At 40.7% G+C, this 25,060-nt stretch overlaps 1 protein-coding gene across 4 annotated transcripts in view; it reads left to right on the top strand.

Moving 5' to 3' along the window:
- The first annotated feature begins 6,304 nt into the window (after positions 1-6,304).
- Positions 6,305-25,060, top strand: part of fam13a (family with sequence similarity 13 member A) — a 50,120-nt gene continuing 31,364 nt past the window's right edge. For 3 of the 4 annotated variants that reach the window (XM_079278161.1, XM_079278162.1, XM_079278160.1), the window contains exons 1-8: positions 6,305-6,496; positions 10,247-10,442; positions 11,992-12,201; positions 14,913-15,090; positions 17,428-17,575; positions 19,211-19,294; positions 20,033-20,116; positions 23,335-23,555. In XM_079278161.1, coding sequence (XP_079134287.1) covers positions 6,470-6,496; positions 10,247-10,442; positions 11,992-12,201; positions 14,913-15,090; positions 17,428-17,575; positions 19,211-19,294; positions 20,033-20,116; positions 23,335-23,555 — 1,148 coding nt within the window. In that variant the 5' untranslated portion in view covers positions 6,305-6,469. The remainder of the gene's footprint in view (positions 6,497-10,246; positions 10,443-11,991; positions 12,202-14,912; positions 15,091-17,427; positions 17,576-19,210; positions 19,295-20,032; positions 20,117-23,334; positions 23,556-25,060) is intronic. The other variant, XM_079278163.1, reaches the window with a different exon arrangement.

The raw sequence follows: 25,060 nt of genomic DNA, 5'->3' as shown, positions 1-25,060 counted from the left end.
GGGTGTTTGTTTCAGGTCTGGCCGGCTAGTCGTCCAGAGCCCACATTCTTCCATACCTGTGGTGGTACTCTTATTCATAAGAACTGGGTACTTACAGCAGCCCACTGCTTCATAAAGTAAGTGTTCTGTCTCATCTTTCTAACACACAATACATGTACATTTTCTGATAGAAATGTTAAAGTTGAAGCTGCTAAAGTCATTCGTTTTAAAATTAAGAGCTGAGTAGGTTTTTACAGCCGTCTAACGATATTTTTTTCTGCAGAGTTTTCTTAAACCTCCTGGAAACCCGTTTTTGAAATCTCAGAGGGCAGATGTGCTTTTACCTCAGGCTTGTTATAGTTCTAAAGCAATGCCTTGTTAGGGATGCCTCAACGCCTTCGCTAATGGCCTAGACTCTAGAGTAGAGAGAGATGCTTGTGCACTAAGGTTTTATATATAGTTATCTGCTGTGAGCAAGGATGTGCAAGGTTATGAGCCACAGAGAACTCCGAATATTCTGTGTATGTTTTTGTAAAACTCAGCGTATAATGGTGCAGTGACAGCGATATGTATCTCGAGGTGGCCTGTGGTTACTGTGAACTGGGAGGTATTATAATTTATTCATCTGCTGATTTCCTACCCAGCTACGCTGATGAGCTGCAGCGTTGGCGCATGTGCCTTGGCAAACACAACCTGACCTACACAGAGCCGAGTGAACGCTGCTTCAATGTGTCTGGTATCTATCGCCATGAGGGCTTCAGGTATCCCACGGTGCCCACGGTGGAGTTTGACATTGCCCTGGTCAGGTTGGACGGGGAGGTGACGCCCAATCATGAGATCTCATACGCCTGCCTTCCGTCAGCGGAGGAAGTCCTACCTGGGGGCAAGAAGTGCTACGCCACCGGCTGGGGAGATGAGACTGGTGCTGTTTCTGCTTCATGTTTCAACTATATATTTTATTCACTGAAGTAATACTGCAATACACCACCTCAAGAGACACTCACCCCTCATAAGTTAAACGTTAATTGTTGCTTAGTTTGCATGCCTTCTGTTGGACATGATGTGCAAATACCTATTCAGAGTGTCAAGTTGATGTTTTTTTTATTACAATCTAAATTCTTTTCTGTGATTATCAGGCGATTCAATGAATGCCAAAGTTGCAGAGGCCCTTAACCAGGTTGCCCTGCCTGTTGTGCCATATGACACCTGCAAGAGGATGGATTACTGGTGGTTCCAGGTCAAGACCTCCATGATCTGCTGTGGTTATACCCTACCTGATGAGCTCAAGTCTGTCTGTCAGGTAAAACAATTCCTTTAAGACGGCAGAACCTTTTTTTTTTTACACCATTCTGATCCTCAATAATGATGAAAGTTTTTGCACACATGTAACTTTACACAGAAAATGCTGATGGCGTTTTAGATGTTGATTTGTGACTTTGACAGGGAGATTCAGGCGGTCCTCTGGTGTGTCAGGATAGCCCCGGTGGTTCTTGGGAAGTGCATGGTATAACAAGCTTTGGTCCTATTGGATGTGTTATGAATAAGAAGCCCTCTGTGTTCACCCGCTCCTCCGCCTACCTCCCCTGGATCAACAATGTCATCCGCAGAGACGTCTACGATGAGCACAGTATGAATACAGCTGGTCTACTCTAACCCACTTTGCTCACAAACTAAATATGATATCGAGACAGAAGTTATTGCTGTTTTTTACCTTCTGTCCTCGCTTTATAGCATCTGGCTGTGGAGGGCCAAAGGACCTGTCCGGCACAGAAGGCACCGTGTCCTCTACGGGTTACCATGGCAGCTACAACAATAAAGCCCGCTGCCAGTGGAACATCCTGGTGCCACGCGGCAAACTGGTCCACCTCCATTTCCACAATTTCTCCCTGGAGCAGAGTCAGTTGTGCCTTAATGATAAAGTCAGCCTCAGAGACAGAATAGGAAGTCTAGGTGAATATCTGCCTCCTTTTTACTCCACAGCTGAAAATAAATGTGCTGAGTCATTTATTGGCGTGATTACTTTGCTTTATGATGCACCACCGTTTATTAGTACATGTCATCAATTAAATGTAACAGTTATTTTATTTTACTCTGAACAACTAATTTCAACCTCACGGTGGTACTAGAGGGGGGAGTCAGAGACCCACCAAAGTTAGAAGCATTCATCCTCTGGGGACCATGAATGTCCTTACAAAATTGAGTGGTAATCGATCTGACAGAGATATTTCACTCTGGACCAAGGTGGCGGACCGACCCACGTTGCCATCCATGGAGCCATGCATTAATTACCTAAAAAGTTGAAATAACTAATTGCATCAGCATTATGAGTGCACGGCTTTCCCATTCTCTTTTTTTTTTTTTCGCCTGCAACTCTCTAAAACAGTGGTTCCAGAGTCGTTTCCTGTCTAAGCCTTAAATGTATATATGCGTATATGCCGTGCATGTATGATATGAAATAAAGATGTCATACACAAGCTCTTAGGACAGAGGTTCCTTAGAGAAGTCAGTCTGACAGTTCTTCATGTTCATTTATCTCCAGGTACACACTGCAGTCATGTACCCCCTAAAGACCTGGTGAGTGATGGAGACAGACTTCACATCAGCTTCTCCTCCAACGACAAGGTGGTGGACACGGGTTTCTCTGCCAGCTGGAAGGCAGTGGACCCTCCAGAGGGTAAGACAGGAGAATGGTGTACCTGACAAGACACTGAGGGAATAGCCTCTAGAACTAATCTCCTCTTCTTTCTCCATTTCGCTCTCTCACACACACACAGGTCCTTGTGGAGGGAGCTTCAACAGCACTCAGGGTGAAATCACCTCTCCTAACTGGCCCAATGACTACCAAGCCCAGTCTGTGTGCACGTGGCGTATCAGCATTCCTTCAGCAAAGACTGTCAATGTAGCCTTCACACACTTTGAGCTGCAAGCTGCAAACATATTAGGAAACTGTTTGGACTACGTTGAGATCTTCAATGGCATGACATCACTAGGTTGGTGATTGTACTACAGGTTCAACAGGTTTAAAAAAAATAAAAAAAAGTATTTCCTGTACAGGTTAGAGTAAATCTCTTGTCTCTCCTGCAGGTCGATTCTGCGGCTTTGCTCCTCCACCAATTATCAGCATCCCTAGCAACACAGTCGTCATTCGCTTCCTTAGTAACGGTGCCGATCAACAGAAAGGTTTTCGTGGTTACTGGACCACTGATGCCGGTGTTATCCCAACTTTACCTCCTCCGCCTCCTAACCTATGGGACAACATCAGTATCAGTGAGTGGCGGCCTATTCAAACTCACAGAAGACCTGTCTCTGACGAGTGTGTGGGGATCTCATTTCAAAATGGAGCTTGGAGAAAAATTCAATAAAAATGTATTTGCTCCCTTCGAAAAAAAACTGGATCACCGGATTTCAAAGTTTTAATTGCGTCTGCCATTGACTATACCTGTATAAATACAAGCTGAATGAATTGTAACAAATGAAAGCTTTTTCACAGATAATTTAAGTATTTATTTCCTCTTCCCAGACTGGCCAGCAGATTGTGGAAACCCAGCAGTGACACCCAATACAACCACCCCGAGGGTGGTTAATGGGGAGCAGGCGATCCCCCACTCCTGGCCCTGGCAAGTCTCCATGCAGGTAATGTCAAATGTCTGTGTGCGTCATTAACAGTCGTAGAGGAGAGCTTTTAATCGGTACTAATGTGCATTTCTCTTTCCCAGGCTTCACTATTTTTTCCCATACCTTACATGCACGGTTGTGGAGGTTCTTTGATTCATGAAGATTGGATCCTAACTGCTGCTCACTGTTTCATGTTGTAAGATGCCACTACAGAGACACTGTACATACCATTTCAAAAGCCCCACAGTGAAATAAAGCAGCAATATGTTGTCATGGCAATGACAATGTGAAAGCAATGCGACAATGCAGACATATTTGTTTTATTTCTATCTTAGCTAACAGCTTGCAAAATAGTCAAGTGAAAATTAAAGTTCTAATTTTCCCCTTCTTTCTTCACCTGCTTTCCAGCCCTCTGAATAATCCCTTCTACTGGCGCATGTGTTTGGGGAAGCACCACATGAACTCCTCCATGGACGTTCCCTCAGCAGAGCAATGCTATAAGGTGGACGGTATCATCCGCCACAAGGGGTTCGTCTACGAGCAAGATCGCACTGACATCACCAATGACATAGCCCTGGTGCATTTGGCCCGGCCTGTCAACATGACGAGGGAGATCAGCCCCATCTGTCTGCCCACACCTGGGGCTGTGATGCCTGCTGGGACGCCCTGCTTTGTCACCGGCTGGGGAGACGAGAAAGGTAGAAGTGATCATGCATTTCAGTTTCCTGTAGTTTTAATGCTACTCGGAACTAGAGATCACTGCAGTTGTAGAAGTGAATTCATCTTTTGTTTGGTGCTTTCACTGTTTTTTTTATTTTAATTGGAAATGTGCATTATTTTTCATGTGCTGGGTGTTCTCCATGATGAGTATTGTGACCAGCAGCAGCATGCTCTAATTTTTTCTGAGGCCTTGGCATGATTGCTAAAGATAAAAACAGTCTATATTGATGTGAAATGTGTTCATCTCTTTTACTTTTCATTTATGTCTCAGGTAACCTGTTCCCCAAAGTGTCTGAGAAGCTAAACCAGGCAGCCCTTCCTATTGTTGACTTCCAGACCTGCAGTAAGCCTGCTTACTGGTGGGACACCCTCAGACCCTCCATGATCTGTGCTGGTTATGAGTCCCCAGATGAGCTCAAATCAGCCTGCCAGGTGAGAGGACACATTCAGAATAACTGTTTTAATGGATACACTGAGATCTTTTTATGCGAGGATGGTACTTGGTCGTTGACATTCTCGTCAAGTATTTCTCAAACATTGTGTAAGTGTCCTGGCTGCTGGTGATTGGGCCGTCTGTTATGTAACACCCTGTAAACTGTTTTGTTTGTGATCAGTCAGCCTTGATGGCGAATGGCTGCCCGGTTTTCCGGCGTAATTGGACAAAAGATCAAAACATTATTTGTTTGCCATAATGAGCGAATGTGCAAGCAGGAACAAGGGAAATTTACAAAAAAACACTTCAGAACAGTGCTGAAGGATTTTAAAGTTCAATAGAGTTTTACAAAACACAACCCTGACATTTGCCTCCCTGAAGAAAACTCTGTCACAGGTTTGTAAATGATTGATCTTTACAGATCCCAGGGCACAGAGATGATATATAGTGAGCTGCCAAAATCAAATGTTCACCAATGCATCTTCTAACCAGCGCAGTGCATCTTTGGTGACTTACTCCTGCTCTCCCATAGGGTGACTCTGGGGGTCCCTTTGCCTGTGCGGTGACTGGAACGAACACAACCTGGGAGGTGCATGGTGTCGTCAGCTTCGGAGCTCAGGGCTGCATCAAAGACAAGAAACCCTCAGTGTTCACCCGCGTCTCTGCCTTCAGTGATTGGATCAGCGACAACATTAAGAAGTTTATATATGAAAGTGGCAAAACCAACTGAAGCTCATGTCTTGAAATAAAGATGAAGATCTGTTCAAAGTCATTGTCGCTTTTTATTTAGGGTTCACCATTAAGTAGTGCTGTCTGCTGAAGTGAAAATACTGCATCAGAACAACTATATTTAATATTATTAATACTATTAATATACTTTTTTTACAGTATAAAGTTTTAAAAAACATTGCCCCAAACATTTTAAGGAAATAAAGACAAACAATTCTACTATTTTTCTCTAAACTCAGAGGGCTGCTTTGTCAAATGAAGCAATAAGTTGTACTAATAACTGATTGAAACTATAAACTTCACATTGAATTTGTATGATTTTATAGGGCTTCAAACAACAAAAAGAGTAAAATTACAAATAATTACAATGTTAAATTCGTTATTATTATTATTATTAATATTATAATGTTTGGTATTGTGAAAATGACATGTTATACAATGTTATACTGTGCTATACAAAGTTATATAAACATTGCAGCCATGTTTTATTCTTTAAAATGGAATTTAAAAAACTATTATATATAATTATATTATAATTACTTTGTTTCTCTTCTCGGTACTTACAGGCTCCCTCCTCTTTTCCTCCCTCATTTGCAGACATACGAGTCCTGCAGGCACAGATTTAAAGTTTTGGGTTTTAACCCCTTAATCACATGATCAGACCTGTCGGCCAATAGGAGAGCTCGTTTCAGATTTCAGCCCAAGAGGAGAGAGGGGAATAAAGAGGGAGGAAGAGAAAGAGACACGCGCTGATCTGTGCTCGTGGGTCAGTCCACCGGTATTGACAGCACTTCTTTACACTCTCTCCTGCCGTGGATTACTTGTGTTGTGTTTTTTTGGGAGTGTAACGATGGCACATTTGAGAGCAAAAGGGATTCTCACTGGGAAAACTCCCAGAGTGTGTCCTGGAACAGAGTGAGAAGAGGAGGAGGGGAGAGAGCAGAAGTTTTTCCCCTTCATCTTTGCCTCTGCAGGCGTTTCTTCTGTGGGAGAATGGGGGCAGGAGCTCTGACCATCTGTGTGAGTAGAAACTACAAAGCATGCGTCACCTCAAAGACTTCAACCTGTGGTTCAGGGCTAAAGAACGCATAACGGGACGCTGTTGTGACGCTATAGAATGGTCTAGTAGAAACAAATGGCTTTTTAAAAAAGTCAAGTAGGGACACATTTTTCTTCCCCTCCCTAAATAAAACGTTGCTCTCTAAATACAAGACTGCTGCCATCAAGATAAACACTTTCGCTTGCGGTCCCCACGAAGAACGCAGATTCCTTGTCAGCACTACTTTAAGTCGGCCATCCTTGTAACAGTGCAAGAGAAGAAATACACACTGTAGCTTCTTGTTTCCTGGAGGTAATTTCTTCCTGGCAATGAGGTCACTTTCCACAAAGTTTCCTTTCATGGAAGTAGTGTTTTTACATGAACTAAACCTCTGTGACGGACAACTTGTTGTGTCATAAAACGGCACGTCTGCAGTTCTTTGAGTTGAGCAGCTGTTGCTCCCAGTGACCACCCACATAGGGAGAGAGAGAGAGAGGGGGGAGGGTGGAGGTTTTAGGGAAGGAGGGCACATGCTTGGGCTTGCTATCCTCTTCATGAACAAGTTTAAAGACACAGGGGATTGCCTTGCCTTGTTTTTCTGTGTGTTTCACATTTTCAAAAAACTATACAAAGTATAATCTGTACAAAATGTTTCAAAGAAGTATTTTTGATCCGACACTTAGACATGTTTGAAAACACTTCTCAAGGGTAGAGAGCAAACTTTCAACAGCTTCCAGAGTCTCTTTATAGTTCCTTGACAATAGGTTTGTTTTCTCACTGTTAGAAGTTGTAGTGTGAAAATATGTAAGGGTGGGAGGAGGGGGAAGAGGATGAGGATTATTAGGCTAATCACAGCAGACCGTCCTGGTACACAATAGAGGCAAATGGGTACCAACAGGAAGTGCTTTTTCTTTCATTCCTGACTGTTTTATTTCTCTCTGGCTCTGTAGCTGCTTTTTGTTGTATTGCCAGGGACACTTTAACAAAAACCTTAAAAGTAGCTGCAAACACTGAAGTTCTGATTATCAACTACAGCGCTTAACAAGACAGCACTGAGGGAGGAGTGTGCGGTTTTGATATGCTCAATTCATGAGTACTTTCACACTGAAGTACTGACAAAAGCACAAGTATGTATTTGTTCACAACCCGGGGTTTTTACATGGTTTTTACATGGTTTTTACATGGTCCAACACCTCAGCTCAGGTTTTATTACAAATACTGCCTGCAAATTGATTTAAATAAGTGTTTTCTCAATTGAAATTGAAATACTTGCAGAATGTAAGCAATATCGCTGAATAAATAAAGAAAAAGCTCCATGTTAAATCACTTCCAGAAATCATTTATATACATGTGGTTTTGTTGGATCCTTGTGGTTTGTTTTATCTCAAGAGTCATTTCTATTTTCGTACTTTTGCAAGTTTTTTCTGATATTGTGTTGTGGATGTCCACTTTATTAGTGATCCTTTTATTGCTATTCTGGTTCATTGCTGGTTCAGTCCACAGTCAGACCTAGCTCAGACTGGCTTAATCCCTGCATGAGTAGTAGTAGTAATAGTAGTAGTAGTAGTAGTAGTATAGTAGTAGTAGTAGTAGTAGTAGTAGTAGTAGTAGTAGTAGTAGTAGTAGTAGTAGGACAGTAGTAGTACTATTTGAGCCAGTTTGCAGACCTGAAAGGCTCAACTCAACCATTGCTCCTTAATCTGTGCTGTGGTCAATTAACATTGAAGAATCAGACAGTTTGTATACCTACCCAAACTTCTTATTTATACAGACTTTTAACATTCTCCAACACCTGAAGACCTAGCCAGTCTATTGTTATTGTTAAAATACAGTATGTCAGTGCAGTTTAGCACGTAAGTACAAATCCAAGCATTCAGAATTAAAATTCAAGTGTGCTTAATAACTATTTCACATTCATCAGGAAGATACAATTGGCATATTTGCATGCACCTGTCACAAAGGAGTGGATGACTGAGCACCAATAACACATTTTCTGCACAAGCTTGTCAGACACATGTAGTATTAATGCTGCCAGAGCATCTGCCATGGAAAAGATCTTGAGTGTGGCACACGCTCAGATCCATGTTTAAACAATCGGCCACATGGGACATAAATTCAGTGGTGCTTCCTCTTCACCAACCAACTCTACCTTCCCTACATGGGCAAATTACTGTGTCACTGTGGACCTCCTTGTGACGAAATCATAGCCAGGGCCTCTCATGTCATCGTGCGGGTCAGTTCACCCGTTTGAAGCTGTGATCTCGGGAACAAATATGTCACATGGTGTAGTCGTAGCTATGGGTACGAGAGTTAAACTGTGTTGTTTTGATGTGCAGGAGGTCTTTTCCTCTTCGCCCAGTGTCTGAAGTCTGCGTCTGGTTTGTGTGTCTTAACTCTCTTGGTTCCTATACTAATTAAAAGGCAGAAATGCATTATGCTGCAGTTAAAAGTGCTTAACAAATGAGTGACTCTTACCCTGCTCTTTCTAATGTTGGCTTGTTAAAGGGAGACTGTGTGTGCACTCAGTGTTTACACTCAGCACGTGCCCAGCTGTGACGAGTTATAAGATAAGAAATACTTAACAGCTGGTGAATTAACACAATAAATACATGCTTTGACTCTGGTTTACAAGGTTTGTCTACTTTGGGGAATGGGTTAAAATGGGCCATTAGAGCACAGCAGTGGTGGAAAGTAACAAAGCACATTTACTCAACTACTGTACTTAAGTACAATTTTGAGATACCTTTAATTTATTTAAGTATTTACATTTTTTTCACGACATTTTAGGGGGAAACAAATAATTTTTACTGCAATGCATTTAACCTGACAGCTATGTTTAATAGTTACTTTAAAATATATATATATATTATTTTTTCATAAAATGTCATGTATGATCGATATTAAACTACTCATCAGTACATAAAGTGATAAAATCAGCTCCTCAACCAGCTACTACATTATTACAGATTTTCACAATAATATCGTAATAATAACAATCCAATGAAGTAATAATAATAATATAATTAAATATTATATAACATACAGGTTATATTTTCTGCATGCTAGTAGCAGGAGTCAGTTTTACTGTGAGTATAATATGCTGTCAATACTTCCATACTTTTACCTCAGTGAAGAATCTGAAAACTTCTTCCACCACTGGACACACAGTCACGCACACATTTCACCAGATTAAAATACCTTTCTGTTCAAAAAGCCGACCCTTGAATGCTTCCCTCTCAGTTAATATATAAGCTTCAGGCACACAATGTTTAATGTTTTCTCAGTGTGAATTGGACTAATCATCCTTCCACATTAAAATGATTGCCATGGATAATGCAGCTGGCCATCCCCTCACCTTTACAGGTGTGCACATACAGTACGTCTATTTGTGCAGGTGTTTGTGCCACTCTGACAATGCCTTTGACCAAAGGTGTTGTGTGGTAACCTGATATTTGTCGTAGCAACACATGCACGGCCAGCCCTCCCCACCCCAGCTCTAAGAACACTCTGTCCTCTAAGTGCATGACAGTATGACAGTGCATGTATGGACTCCACGGGGACACTATCACCATCCACACACACACACACACACACACACACACACCTTTTAGTTTGCGGAGCAGAGAGAGCCTCCCTCCACCAGGACAGGTGTCTCTGTGGTATCTGAGCTGATGCACTCTATGCGCATAGCGTCGGTGGCTGAGTGCTGCTCTCTGCTCTTCTCTCTGCAGCACAACAAGACAGCGGTGCAGGTTAAAGAAGACATGAAGAAGATGGTCCAGATACCCACACTGCGACCCATGACAGTGACAGCTAAGTACACCAAGCTGTTTGGAGCATCCCTGTCTGAGCTGCAGGAGAAGGGTCTGGTGGAGGATGGTGTGCCTCTGGTGTTGAGGAGGATGGTTGAGCATCTCCGTAAGCACGGTGAGGAAAAAAACGACGGAATAGAATAGAGCAAATAGAGCACTGTAATGCTTGATCATCTTATTTAAGATACAATCTAAATTGGCTTTTTTCGTTTTTGATGAGTGGGCACATTAAGAGACCCGTTCAGAATTTCACAGATATAATAAATGATAGAAATGTATGAAGAAATATTATCAGTTTGAGAAGTAGTGATTTCCGCCAAATAAGGCAATGTGTTAGGAATCTAACATGTTTAAACCGTGATCAGATCTTACAAGGGTTACTAAAGCCTGATATAAATACAGAGCATTTACCATTTTCAGTTTCAGTGATGCAATAATCAGAGATATCATATCACCCATCCCACCAAAAAACAAGAGAGAGAAAAAGGACAAGTCAACCCAAATACAAAGTGGTTCTCTTAGACAGGTGAGAAAATTTTTAGAGAAAGGGAAAAAACACGCGATGCAATACTAAATAAAAACGACATAATGACAATCTAAAGAAAAAACACAGACAATACTTCAAAGAACAATATTACCAATCCCACCTAGATAATCAATGTCATCAATGTGCTCTCAGCCCAGATGATAACAATAAAGGTAAAAAAAGATGCAGACATGATGACTGGTTAGGTGTCAAAAAGATCTGTACAAAAATGTAAGGTATACATCATTTGTACTGAAAAAGCTAAAACTTGAAAACACACTGGATTGGTACTTGGTGTTGACCTACTTTATCATATTCCGTAGTTCTTCTGTTTGACCGCTAGATGTCAGTACAAGGAAGTGGGAGCTTCTTCCTTATGGCTGCTGAAACTACAGGCCTCTTGTTGTATGACATTTGACTTGATCTGTCATACCTCAGCCATGGATGAAGACTATAATAACTCTATAATGACGCTAGATTAGGGTTAATTAGTTAGGCCCTAAAGTTTCTGCCTCAGGAACTATGTTTTTGGGTAGAAAGTAGTTCCAGATAACTGTAATTACAATTCTTAATTCATTTTTAAAAGGAGCAAATATAAACACAATTAAAAAATGATGACTGGATATCACCAGAGTTTAAAAAATAAAAAATATTTCTAAACTATTAAATTATGCTTTCTCTGCAAATGTCAAGATAATCAAATATCAAGTTTATGTTACGATATATTCATTGTGTAACTTGAAGTAGAAACTTTGACCTGATGATTGTGCTCCGTGAAAGATCAAGGGGTCAGATCAATTTCTCCAAATCATCCGCTGGGAAAAAAAACAAAACATATATATATATATATATATAGGATATAATGGCAATTTGCCATTTAGTTGCTTTGATAGTTGTTAAGATTGCTTGGACCATTGCTGGCCAAAATCCTAAAACCTATAGCTAAATCAGCTAAAGACTGAAACATTATTTTAGCCTTTTGTGGAAAACATGATAATAAAACCAACATTTGGGTGACAGCTTATTTAATCCCCCCCCCCCCCCCCCCCCCCTAGTTATCACTCTTTTTGAATAGTTGACAGATAGGCTGTCTCTTAATGGCATGAGTTAACTGTATGTTTCTCTAACTTTCCTCCAGCCTTGCATCAGGAGGGTCTGTTCAGAGTGAATGGGAATGTGCGTGCCGTGGAAACCCTGAAACAGCGGCTGGAGAGTGGAGAGGATGTAGACCTTCTCTCTGAATCTGATTCATGTACGGTGGCCAGCTTGCTCAAACGGTACCTAAGGGACCTGCCAAGGGGTCTGGTAGACCCAACAGTCCAACAGGTGCTGATACAGCATTACCAAGGTAACAGAAAGTAGTTGCTGCTGTTCCAATTCTGTCTCATGTGCCTCTTTGTCTTCTAGAATGATCCTACCAGCTCAAGCTGATTAGTTTTTACATGTTTAAACCATCATGTGATACCTTTTCTGAACAACTCCCCAAATCCACGTTGTGACATTTATACCCTCACAAGTGGAGTGAGTATCTGGGTCTTGACTCTGATTGGATGATGAGCAAAGTTATCTTTAGCTGCTGTACTGCACTATTAGTACTGCAGTCATCTGCAACAGGCAGGGGATAGAAAGGCACTGCAGAGTTAAGTGTGTGTGTGTGAGATATTTGGCAGGTGAAGTGTCTGCTCACTCTCTCCTCCATCACTGGGTTCAATCAGTTTAATGTGAGGAAAGCACACATTTTAGCTGCAGTATTTCTATTCCCTCCACAGACCCCATCAATATCAGCCTATTTTTCAGGGACTTTGGCCAAATGCTGCATTATATAACATCTCTTTGATGCAAGACTTGGCCATAACTAGTGACTAAAATGATTATACTGTACTTTGTAAAATCAGTTGGACCTCCTTGCCAGTATTTGGCAAACTTTAAAATAAAGTGATTGGATTACGGCAGATGAAGTTGCAGATTGAATAGCAGGATGATAAAATATATATACACATCGATCGACCAATACATTTCCTCAATTAAGTTGCACATGTCGATAAGGACGGTAAGACTTAAGACTTAAGTACCATTATTCCGTTACTATTTTGACAATTCATTAAACATTTTTGAGTAATTTATCCAGTTAAAAGTGCAAACATTTTCTGGTTGCAGCGTGTCGAATGTGAGGATTTTTACATTCCTCAATTCAAAATGTTTCAATTGAATACCTGTGAGGGTTAAAATTAGCCAGTTATAGATGTCACATTGAGCTCTGGGAATCGTGATGGATATTTGTCATTATTTAGGGGAATATCCGAAATGATTTACCAGTTAATTTAGAAAAACCATTGACGGATTAACTGATAATGAAAATAATGATTTCGTCACAGCTCGAAATGGTTTCTAGTCTTGATTTTGGCTTCTAAGAAAACTGTATTCATTAACAGCTTTCTAGATTGTAAAAAAACACGTAACCACATAACAATATCCCCAATGTGTGGTTTTTGCGTTTGCATAGTTGTAACAGATTACGGTTACCCGTAGCCAGTATTTTAGTATCAGTATTAGACATAGTTTATTTTCCATATATTAGGAATGCTACATGCACACCTTTGCAGCTAAATGTGTATCTTATGTATCAGTAACACACTGATCAGTTTGTCTCAGGCGCGCCACTAAATGTGTAGATTTATTAGATCAATAAAAGTAAAAATAAAGTATGCCAAAATAATACATAAATACATACACAGTGTACACACATATATGAATGAACCAAGCATGCTCAGTGTACCGCTTTAGTAGGCGATAGCTGATTACGACAAATTAATTTAACACAGTACAGCGTTTTCATCTTTTTTTGGACAAACAATATCATAATAATGTAAAATGGCATAGGTCTTGCCTTTTCCTGTTTCCTGTTCTATTATTTGCCTTTACCCAATTAGTCAGTATATCCACATTACTGAGGATTATCCATCAAAGATCTCATTGTGTCAGTATTTTGTAAAAGCCCCAATAGTCAATACAATATCGTCACAATGTTGATGTCATTCATTTTAAAGCAGTTACAATTTTTCTGTCCACCATTTTTCTCTGCATTTTGCCCCAAATTACAAAATCATGGTTGATGCATAACAATGTCATGTTTTGGTTTGTTTTTAATTGAAGGAAAAATAGATAACACTCGTGCTGCCTTTTATTTTACATGTGAAAAATTCAAACAAAAATGTGCAGTTTCTCACCTTAAATTGGAAGAATTCTGCTGGTCCCTATGTCCATCACATTGTATGTATTCTCTGCAGTGATTTGGTCCTCTGATTGTCTGGCTATATGGTGGTCTATCTGTTGATGTGCGTTCTCTTTGTTCAAGGGGCCTCTACATATGTGTAATTGCTTTGATTTGTAAGTGGGTTTTTTTCCATCGCTCAATGTGTGTTTGTTTAATGTACTAACCTGCAAAAAAAAAAACGACCAAGTACTTTTCAGACTTGTGCACACACATCAGAACGTCACTCAGCAAGAGTACCGTACTTGTGATCGCTCTAAGCATTATTCCCCCCATCACGCTCTATTTACTCAGACAGACGGGCACACATTCTTGCTTTCATATACGTGCACACTAACACACGTAGGCGCACGCTCTTTTGCGTCACTCATTCATTCGGGATCAGAAGCCATATCCGTTTATCCAACTCTGACCTAATTATGTGTCCGGAGTAATAGCATCAACATACTTTCAGGCTTTTTTGCTCTAATGCTCACGTATTTACCACAACTCAAGATTAGATATTACAGAAATCAGGTGGACGGAGCTGTCACCCTATTTACTAAACTGAGAATGTGAACGTGTTTCACTAAAAGCATCGATGTTTTATGCTTTCCTGCCCTAAAGTAAATCAAGTCGGTTGTGTCACTCATCATTTCATTCTAGGTAATTTCATTGTGGCCAAAAATACTTCATGTACTGGAGCATTTATCAACCTTCGTGCTAAAACGTTGAAGCCAGAAGTGGAATGAAAATTGAGCAGGATCCCAACCTTTGACCTTTTCTGATATCTGATTGTGTGTCTACAGAGTGCGGTGATGATGTGTCTCGGTCAGATATGAGAGACCTGCTCCAGCAGCTTCCAGACGTCCACCACAGCCTCCTCCGCTACCTCTGCCACTTCCTCACCCTTGTGGAGTGCAACCACAAAGAAAACCGTATGACCGCCCTCAACCTCGCCACTGTGTTTGGACCCAGTGTCTTCCAGTGAGTTGAACCTGTTTTTTAGGTAGATGCAGGCAAGGTGTGGTCCAATCTCACCATCACGCCAGTATTCTCTTTTTGCCTTGTATAATATGCGTATATAACGTATAACCAGACAATGTTCAGAGAACATTGAAGTATTTACTTCTATTGACAACAGTTTTATTGAAACTTTAATATCTTTCCACCTGCATCAATTGATGTTTTAGCCTCTTGGGGCTCCTCAGCAAGCAGTAAACAAAGCACATTGACAGATTATATATCATATGATATGTTGATACTATATAAAAATATCATATGATTGATAATGTTCGAATGAACATGTTAGAAAATACTTGCCTATAAACTCATTCAGCAGATACAAGGCAACATCATAGCATTCATTTAGAGTCGTTTCTTCGCTGACCTGATTAACTCAAGTCCAATATTCACTCTTGTTTTGGTCTCCACCAGCCTGTGAGGGAAATATTTGGCTCTTTAGCTGCTAAATGTTGTACTTTGTTCACCAGCTCATTGCTAACTTTGTCTGTCTACCATTTGGGGGTGAGCATGTGGCGTACAGTCAGTTTATCATAGAAAACATATTGAATATCTTATCTTGTCAGATAACTGCTGCTTGTTGCTGCTGGAAATGAGGTTGATGAGAGTTATGCAAAGCAATCAGCTTAAATACATACGGATATAGAAATGTTACAGTAAAAACTGAAAGAAATCTAACTTATTCCATTGTCATATAAAAATGTTGAATTAGTTCCAGTCAGTAAAATCACTTTATACTTGCATCATTATCATACTCGCAATCAAATTTCCAACTGGGTTGGAGTTAAATGAATGCCTCAGTCTGACATTAGTTTTAATGTGTCACATTCAAGGGCATAGGAGGCAACTTGACATAACACAACTAAACATCACAGCATTTGCAGTCATGTTCGCTAAGAACATAACTGGCATTCCTGAAGGTTTTGGCAAGGTTGTTGTTTTTACTGTGACCTTCACAAAACTTTTGTTGTTGCAGTCTGTAAATAACAGAGTGAGACAACTTGGCTTAGTCCAGGAAAAAACAGGCAGTCCTGGTGGCTAAAGCGGAGGGATTCAATCCCCTTTCCCCTATTTCTGTTTAGTGAGTCAGATATTAAACATTGGTTTCATATGTCAGAGCGGCAGGATGGGTCGAATGATGAAAACCTCAAAACATGCAGTACATATCGAGTGAGACAATGAACCAGTCAAGTCTTACCCACAGACATTGCAGCTGTCTTTTTCGATACGTGAAGACAAAAAAAGAAAAAGTACTTTTTACTTCTACTTTTACGTTTTAAAAGTAATTTTTATTTCAGAATGGAAGAAAAACTCAGACTTCACAGTGCAGGCAATATTGGGGGAACACCTATGTAGGTTAATCACGAAAAAACTGGCAAATGTATACTTGAAAAACACAAATGAGTCTAAATGAACATAAAAGTTAGAATACATATGGAGAACATGGGTTTGGCCAGCAGGTGGTGCTGTAGCTTATTTAAGATAAAATCATGACTGTAAAAGTTTGCTAGTGAGGATTACTTGACATTAAGTGGCAATACATTTTCCTTGAATCCATTTATATACACTTCTTAACATTTTGCCAGACACCTGTATTTAAACTACTGCATCAGATATTCGTCATGTATGTAAGAAATTGTTCCATGGTGTCATCATGTTTTCAACTGTTACTATGATGTTCATAAATAAATGATGCATCAGTCGCTTCATATGCCTCCATGCAGCTGCTGGATAAAGTAACTCTGTTCTCACTGGTCTATTTATGATGAGCTTACCGGGCAGCGAGTTTCAAGTCATACTCGTACATTTTGACCGACAAGCTACTGTTTCCCAAACTAGTGACTGGTGGGCAACTTCCAGGAATAAACTGGGGTGTTCAGGCCAGAGAACCCAGCATGATATCAGATGGGACCTTACTGGAAGGAATAGAGAAGAAGAAACTGTAGCGGATACTTCATTCTGTACAAGCTGTTCTCTTAATCAGAGGCTGTATGTGCGTGTGTGTGTACATGTGTGTGTGTTGAAGTGATATAATTAGGCCGGCAGCCCAGTGTACATCTTAAACAGCTGTTCGGTAGCATCACACATCATATTTACTCGGACAGCTGAATTATTCTCCGTTAATCAAGAACACTAACTGAAGACTTAACTTTTCATTTTCGTTTCAAAATCACTGTTGAGTTTGTTCAATGCTGCAAAGTAATTATTTCACTGCTACTGCCATGTTTATTCAAAAAACGTGATAAAATCCCATCTGTTTGCATTCATTTTTGTTCTTCGTTTCTTCTCCCTCTTTTCCAGCGTGGCGCCGGGTTTCGAAGCAATGAAGGACCAACATATCTGTAACAAGATAATGGTCAAGTTCATCCAGAACTACAGCAATATATTCGAGCTCGCCAGAGACGGAGAAGGCTGCACAGAAGAACTGTCAACTCTTATCATTGTCAAGGTGCCGTGAACTCACAGGGACACCAGATGCTGATGTTTATATGAAATAGATATGTGATGGTGGTCAGTACAATGTAGTGCAGCTGAACAAATAACCATGAGTCACCTGTTGTGCCAATGCACTTTAAACAGTATGAGTTCCTCTCTGGACCGTGATCTCCCTCTCTGCCCATCCACCCTGATGAGTGATAGTTCATGAATACAGTACAAGGGAACATGATGAAGTTAAAATTGATCTTATATCACAGCCTCGCAGGATCGACTCCTCCACAGGTGGCTGGTTTGAGTCTCTGGCTGTTGATTTATATTTGCTGCTTCGATGGCTGATGTCTTCATTGATTAGCTCGTTGATCTGGTCTGCTGGGTTTCCTGGCTGCATCTTGCTGCTGCATCTGGAACTATCTGAGGAAAATGTGCCCGCAAGAAACAAACCAAGCAGAGCGCAGCAGCAAACCATCCATTTATTGTGACTTAAGTCAAGCCATCTCAGATTCTGGTTTTATTTCCGTTTCACAGAATAACTTCATTCGTCCCTAAACTTGGAGATGCATGGTTTGTCCTGGGAAGTGACTCTTCATACAAAATACAGTTCTAGTGATGAATGAATGAATCTTTTCTAAAGTAGTCACAATGGAATGTATTTGGAAGAAATACAAGCTGAGCCTATAAGATATCCACCAATATAGAATTAATGTTCCTAGACGCCCCACATCCCTTGAAAAATGATCAACATGACGTCAGCATCTTTGGAGGAATTTACCGCCCTGTAAACATATCAAACTTTCACCCTGAGTGACCTCATGGGAACATACAGAAAACCAGCAAAGTCGACACAGAAAGGGCAGAGAATTGAAGTCGTGTGCTTAATACCCTGGCAATGCAAACAGAGACACACTGACCAAATCAGCTAGTGTGGAATTTTTGATATCTTCGCAATAAACTCCGTTTGTTCCAATCCACTAAAGAAGGCGAGATTAGAGGAATATTTACTGCTCCGACAGATGCAGTATGAATACAGTTTCAAATATCACATCACAATTGTAACTGCAAAACGTTGGCACTTTTGGAAAAGACATCCTTCACAGTCTATGGCAAACGTCTCGATCGTTGATTAGCGACTGTTGGCCACCTGATGCCAGTCGGATTTAGCTCTTGAGACCCTGCTGGCAGAAACCCTTTCAGCCAGAATGAGATTGTCTTACACACAAACATGCACACATAAACACTAACGCATATGCACAGGCACACACGGCCTCCTAAGGCCCCTTCGCCTGCTGACCTTCCTTCGCAGCGCACATGATCGCCGGTGTTGCCTTTACCTTCAGTCACAAAATACTGACGAGCAGGAGGTGTGCATGCAAGTGTTCATGTGAGTGTATGTGTTTGAGGATGCAGATCGTCCAACCGGGAAAATCTATTCTGAACCCTGTTGTTGAGGCTCACAGAAGAAAAGTAAAAGCAGAACAACAACATAACCAGGAGTTGTATTAAAAACGTTTTTCATAGCTACTGTACAGATGAAGAACACATTTCCTCTGTTTAGCATGATCTGTTGCTAATGTTTGTATTGTACAGTATGATGTGCATTATACCTGTGACCCTCTTTTTTTTTTTTTTTACCTCTTTCTGGTCCCAGGAGGTGCACATGACGGATGCAGACGCAAAGAAGTCACCAAGTCACCTCAAAGCAAACCCACCGACACCGCTTCCCAGGACGAAGGTGTGTGATCAGCTTCACAGCAGCACGCCTGCACGTGTGCGTCTTTGTTTACACATGAACGCCCCTCAGTGCACCTGATATGGAAGTCTTTGTCCGTCTGCTGTGAAATGCAGTTTTGTTGTTTATGCGTGACGTTCCCAGATCAAACTTGCATGACCCCTTCAAAGTCCCTTACATGGTCTCTTTTAACACCAACCATGTGATCTGTGCGACGTGATTAACGGAGCAGCGACATGTTTTGGAAAAGCGTTTTTTGCAGCACGGAGGCAATTTCTGTGTGCGTCTGTTTAGGTTTCTGTAAGCTTTGAAGATGTTATCAGTGTCAGCTGACTCGTGCATACTGCCTGCTGTGGTAATCAGGTCAGTCAGTGTGTATTTAAAAATACGCAACTGAGATATGTTATCATTTTCTTCTTAGGATTGGAGTCTTTAGACGTCACCTTCCAGTATTTGTATTCTTTTTGTGGAGCATCTACTGTAGCATGTCAGTTTTAATCAAAAATAATGACGCAAAGAAAAAATGTAGCAAAGTAATTGCTTTAGGTTCTGTTAATTAATGATTATCATTACATTACATCCAACAAATTAATTAGTATTATCTTGCATCATTTGTCTGGGATTTTTTAAAATGCTATCAGCTGTCTTAGTAAATGCATTCTTGCACATTTAACTGTTTATGTACTGCACTTTAAATGTTAATGTCTTTATTTTGCATTTTCTCTCAATACATGTTACAAGGGAGGACAAAAAAAACCACCAGAAAATGCAGAACTTCTGAACAAATCCTCCACTAACGCTAAGGCGAGGCAGAGGAAAAAGAAGGTACAGTTTGTTACTGTTATTAAGTTCTGTGATTAATTGTTGTTTTTTTAAGAGATTTGCCTTTATGGATTACTACACTCAATATGTCATCATTGCCAATAAATACTTCCTGCTTTCTTATCTGCTGCATTGCCTTGGTGCTGATTAGCCTCGGGTCATCTCTCAGACAGCCTCTGATGCATGTGGCCTCGCTGCTCGGTCACATGATGGGATTTGATAAAGGCAGTCAGCTGCAGGAAACAACCACACACTCATTTGCAGTGAGAGACACACAGGCGGCTATGCCATTCCAACTGTGTTGTCGTATTGTTACAAATAAACCCTGCCACAAAAGCTGCATTTGGTCATGAATTTGATTAAAATGAAGTCTTAAGAAGTGACCCGTTTGTGTACATGTAGTAGAGCTCTGGCTTCATTTATTTTATCAAGGTCAATATGGGAGCATTTGGCAAAATGATTTCAAATTTCTGTTCTGAAGTCAGCTACTTTGATTAGCCGTGTACATGTTCATATTTCTATATGTGATCAAATGAGAGGTTGGCTTCAGTTTAACAACAAAGAACGAATACGCTGTGGTTTCTGTTTTGAATTCAGCTTGAAACAGAGATCTGATGCCACATGTGCTACAGAGATAAAGACCAGTGTCACTGTAGAGATAAAAGTAATGGCAGCAATATAAGCTCAGGGAGGTAAAAACATCTGCTGATGAAGGACGTTTACTTTCCCCAGCAGTTAATGAAAATACTTCTACTTTTAGCGGAGCTGCATGCAATTTCAGCTTAAGAATGTTTTCAGATGCCTGAAGTTATTCGACCTTACCTAAGAAGGTGTACAGTAACAAGGAAACTGGAGAGACAAAAATGAATATTTAACAGTCAGCCCAACAGTAATTCAATCCAATAGTTACTTAAAGTAATAATCTTGAATATTTTGAATTTAAATAAATGTCTTTTAATTCTCTATCTATTGCTGAATTAGGTAACACAATGGAGCGTGAGACCCACTGATCGATGCCCTTACATTTGCAACTAGCTGGGTGTTTGTGGCAACATTGGCAGGAAAAATCCACAGCTGGTGACGCATTTTCCACCACTCAGCAGTGGTTGGTGCGCTAACGCAACAGACTGAGAGTTTAAGCTGATACCAACAGACTCTTCCTATGAAAATGAAAATAGTATTTCCTGAAAAAGGCTTGTGCTCCAGACTCAACACAGATTTGGCCGTGGTGCTTACTACTAAAGATGTAGTTAAAAGTCTTGACATGTTCACCGCTCACACATCACTACCAAAGCTACGCCATGTTTGATACTGTGGCACTGCAAGACAAAAGTGAAATAAGTCAGTATCTATCAGCCTCAGGCCAACAAACACACACACACTTCAATTCGAGAGCCCTGAGCATGCCTGTTCTGTTTGATTTACGATGGGAATTTGTGTTTTATTGTTCACATGGAGACGTTTATGTTCATCGATGAGCTTTGGACTGCAAAATGGGCACAGTTATCACTAGGAGAGTATCACTAATTCCTTGCTGTTGAATAAATACTGCATTGCAAGAAAGCATTCTGTTGCTTTGGTATGGCCAAAAAACCCATTTGAATACTTTTTTGAAATGTCAGCTTTTCTCGCTTTGAGCAAAACGGCTTATACAAACAACCGCCACCTTGAAACATCTAGTAAAAAGTAGTTGTGGTTGTAGTGCAAGCAATAACAGGTATGTGTTATATTGCAAACGCATTTTGAAAAACTAGACATCTGAGATGAGCTGTCACCAGTTTCAGTTAACAGCTGTAAATGTTGTTTTAAGCTCAGCTACAACTGCATTTCATTGTAGCAGATGATGGAAGAGAAAGTACAGTTTTAATCTTTAAATATTGTATCTGGCTTTCTTTGCAGTCTTTTGAGATTTTGGGCACAAACCTTCAAGTTATTAGTTCATCCACGATTCAGAAACCAGGTCATATCCTCATTTTGGTCCATCAGGCTTCTTTGCCATCTGGCCTAGTTAGCTCCCACTTGTTGTGCGGTTTGAGCTCTTTTTTATGCATAGCCAGAAAGTGAGAACCAGGAATGGAGGCAGCATGACTAGTCAGTGGTTAACACTAGAAACTGACCTGCAGTTCGATTTTTAGCTTTGTCTGTTTGGAGTTTCCGTGTCCGAAATCATTCACTGTTTAGTATATAGTCAGTTTATACACTAAGCCCCTTTTTAGTGTGTCTAATGAGAAATATTATACCTTTTTATAATGGCCTCAGATGATCTACTTTCTAACTCGACACCTGAACAACATAGACCAACCGAGATGACAGCACCATCTCACGAACACTGTTGAGGTTCATTATCACAACCTGGATTTTAGGATGGGGACTTTTCCATGTTGTCTCCATGATGTCTTTCCTCAAAAAAAAACAAGCTAATGTTCACATTTGTTTGCGCTGTACTCCAGTGGTACGACACTAGCAGCAGCAGCAGCTTTTTCTTTCTCTGCGGTTTGCTGTGAATGACAAATTAAGCTAAATCAATTACAAAGCCCTGACGGGCAAAATCCATACCTGGTCTATAGCTAAAGAAGCTTGTGGAGCTAATTATGTTCCCAAAGATTCACCCATTAAATGCACCAATGACTAAATGGAGGCAGCGTCCATAGATTTTAGAACAACCCATTAGGTTCAACCCCAAATGGAAAGGTTCTGCTGATAATTGGTGTAAAGAGAACAAAAAGCAGGCCTCCTAATTCAACCGACAGACGTTTATCAATAGAGCCAAGCCCCTTTTAGCAGTGGGTGTTTTTTGACCATTATCAATACTTAAGCTGCTGGCGTCAGACCCAATTCATACTCCTTTTATCCGTTTATACCCACTCGGGGTCAGCACGGTAAGACAAACATCTGTCCAACCATTCAAATGAACCCATTTTTTTAACCTTTTAACCTCTTACCCCTTTGTTGTTTTGTTATTGCTCTCTGCTTCACCTCAGAAAATCCTCAAATGTATGTTTTATAGTAACCTGAGCACAGGTTGAAAGCTCCAGTGTGTTTCTGTGTGTGTGTGTGTGTGTGTGCGGTTGTCAGAGCTTGATTGTGCAGAGACGTTCAGAGTGATACGAGTACACGTATCATTTACCTCTTGTGCTGTCTCATATTTCTTGTCACAAGACTCACCTGTTATTGGCATCTCTCTTTCTCTCTCTCTTTCTCTCGCTCTCTCTGTAAAACAGGTGAGTGACCGCATGACTCTAGTTATCCCTGACCCAAGCCGCTCTGCGGGGTCGCCACATGCAAGGTCCTTCTCCATACCAATACTTTTGCCACTGACCTCAGAGCTAAGACACCCCAGTCCAGAGCCAATGGAGACAGCTCGCCCAGAGTCCTCAGACACTTCCTCGCCACTCAGCCATCTCGATGTCAGCCCCTCTGGCAGCATGGAGGCCATCAGCAGGTCAGTGAGTCCGGTCAAAGAGCATGCACCTGTGTCTGAGAAGATGTCAAATTCACGATATTGCTTGCAAGTTGCAGAATATTGAGATAATAATATTATATTCATGGATCCGTAACGTGACCTCCGTGCAATGTACGTATCATTTGTGAGGCAAAAACAGAATTCACTTAGTCTGTGAAATCCACTCAGTTTCTCTTGCAGTTTTAGTATTTCACTCGGATCACAGTCTTATCTGGAAGCGTGATCCTTTATGACAGCTGTAAAATAAAGCGTACGGTCATACAACACAAAATGAAACTTCACTGCAACTTCACTGCAACATAAAACGATTAAACAACTTCTGTTTTTGTCTTGTAATGTCCAATTCCAATGTGGAAAACGAGGGGGCGATTCCAGCAGTGGGAAAAATGTTATGACTACTGTGTGCATAGGTGATGTACTATCAGTCGAGGGCGAGGGTGAAGAATCTTGACAGCGATCGGGGATCTAAAGCCCCATCCCCGTCGCAATGTGCGTTTGGCATGCAAACACGCCTATTATAAGAAACTGAAACTGGAACCACTTGGTGTTGAGTGTCCTCAGCACTGGAATAGCAAGGCTACAGTTGTGTCCTGTTGTTGGGGCTCTTGACCAGGGGTTCTAAACTAGTATTAACCTTGGCTGTGATAGAGCACCTGCACTGTTTGGCTGAAAATCGACTGTTTAAAGCCTCTTCTCACACACACTCCAAATTCTGTTTATCCACAGTGTATGTTTTCAGTTGAGCGACTTTGCTTCCTTAATTTGAAATATCGACATTGGTGACATTGAGAGGCACCGCTTTTACTGGTGATACAGCGTACATCAAATGTGTCTCAGTGGGAAAACTACAAAATACAATGTACAGCAAAGCAAGAGTGTGATGTTGAAGCACTGAGATGAGAAATGATGACGCTGTTTTTGGCTTCTTCTACGGCTTGGCAGAAACACCACTGACCTTTTAGTGTGACATTAATCAGAGTTTAACACCGTGTCAGCACCAGATCCATTAACACGTTACATAACAGTACACCGCGCCCTGCTTTACAAAAATAGTCATAATTTAATTTATAATAATATAAAATAATAACATTTTTAAATATATTTGTTAAAATATCATTGGCATAACACAGTTTGAGGAATGTATTTTCTTTTTCTCTTAGAATATGAAGTACCTTTTTTATTTTATTAGCAGTATTCAGTATTTTTATCATCCTGACCAATTCAAGTAGTGTTCTACAGGTTAACACAGGTCAAATATCTAATATCAAGTCAACCTCATTAAGTGTTTCTTTGCTCTCTATCCTCAAGATAATTAACCTAATATGTGTCAAATCAATAAGGCCAACCATCCCCTCTTAATGGAACAGATGTTGCTGTCTACTTGAAGTGGCAAATACAATACTTCTAAAGTGGCAGCAGCTTTCTGCACCATGTCAGGATACCAGTAAATCTCCCAGTGGATCTCCCCCCCCCCCCCCCCCAGA

This window comes from Melanostigma gelatinosum (genome assembly GCF_949748355.1).
Source record: "Melanostigma gelatinosum genome assembly, chromosome: 11".
Lineage (NCBI taxonomy): Eukaryota > Metazoa > Chordata > Actinopteri > Perciformes > Zoarcidae > Melanostigma > Melanostigma gelatinosum.
The sequence above is the reverse complement of the archived record's forward strand: the minus strand, read 5'-3'. Positions and strand labels throughout refer to the sequence as shown.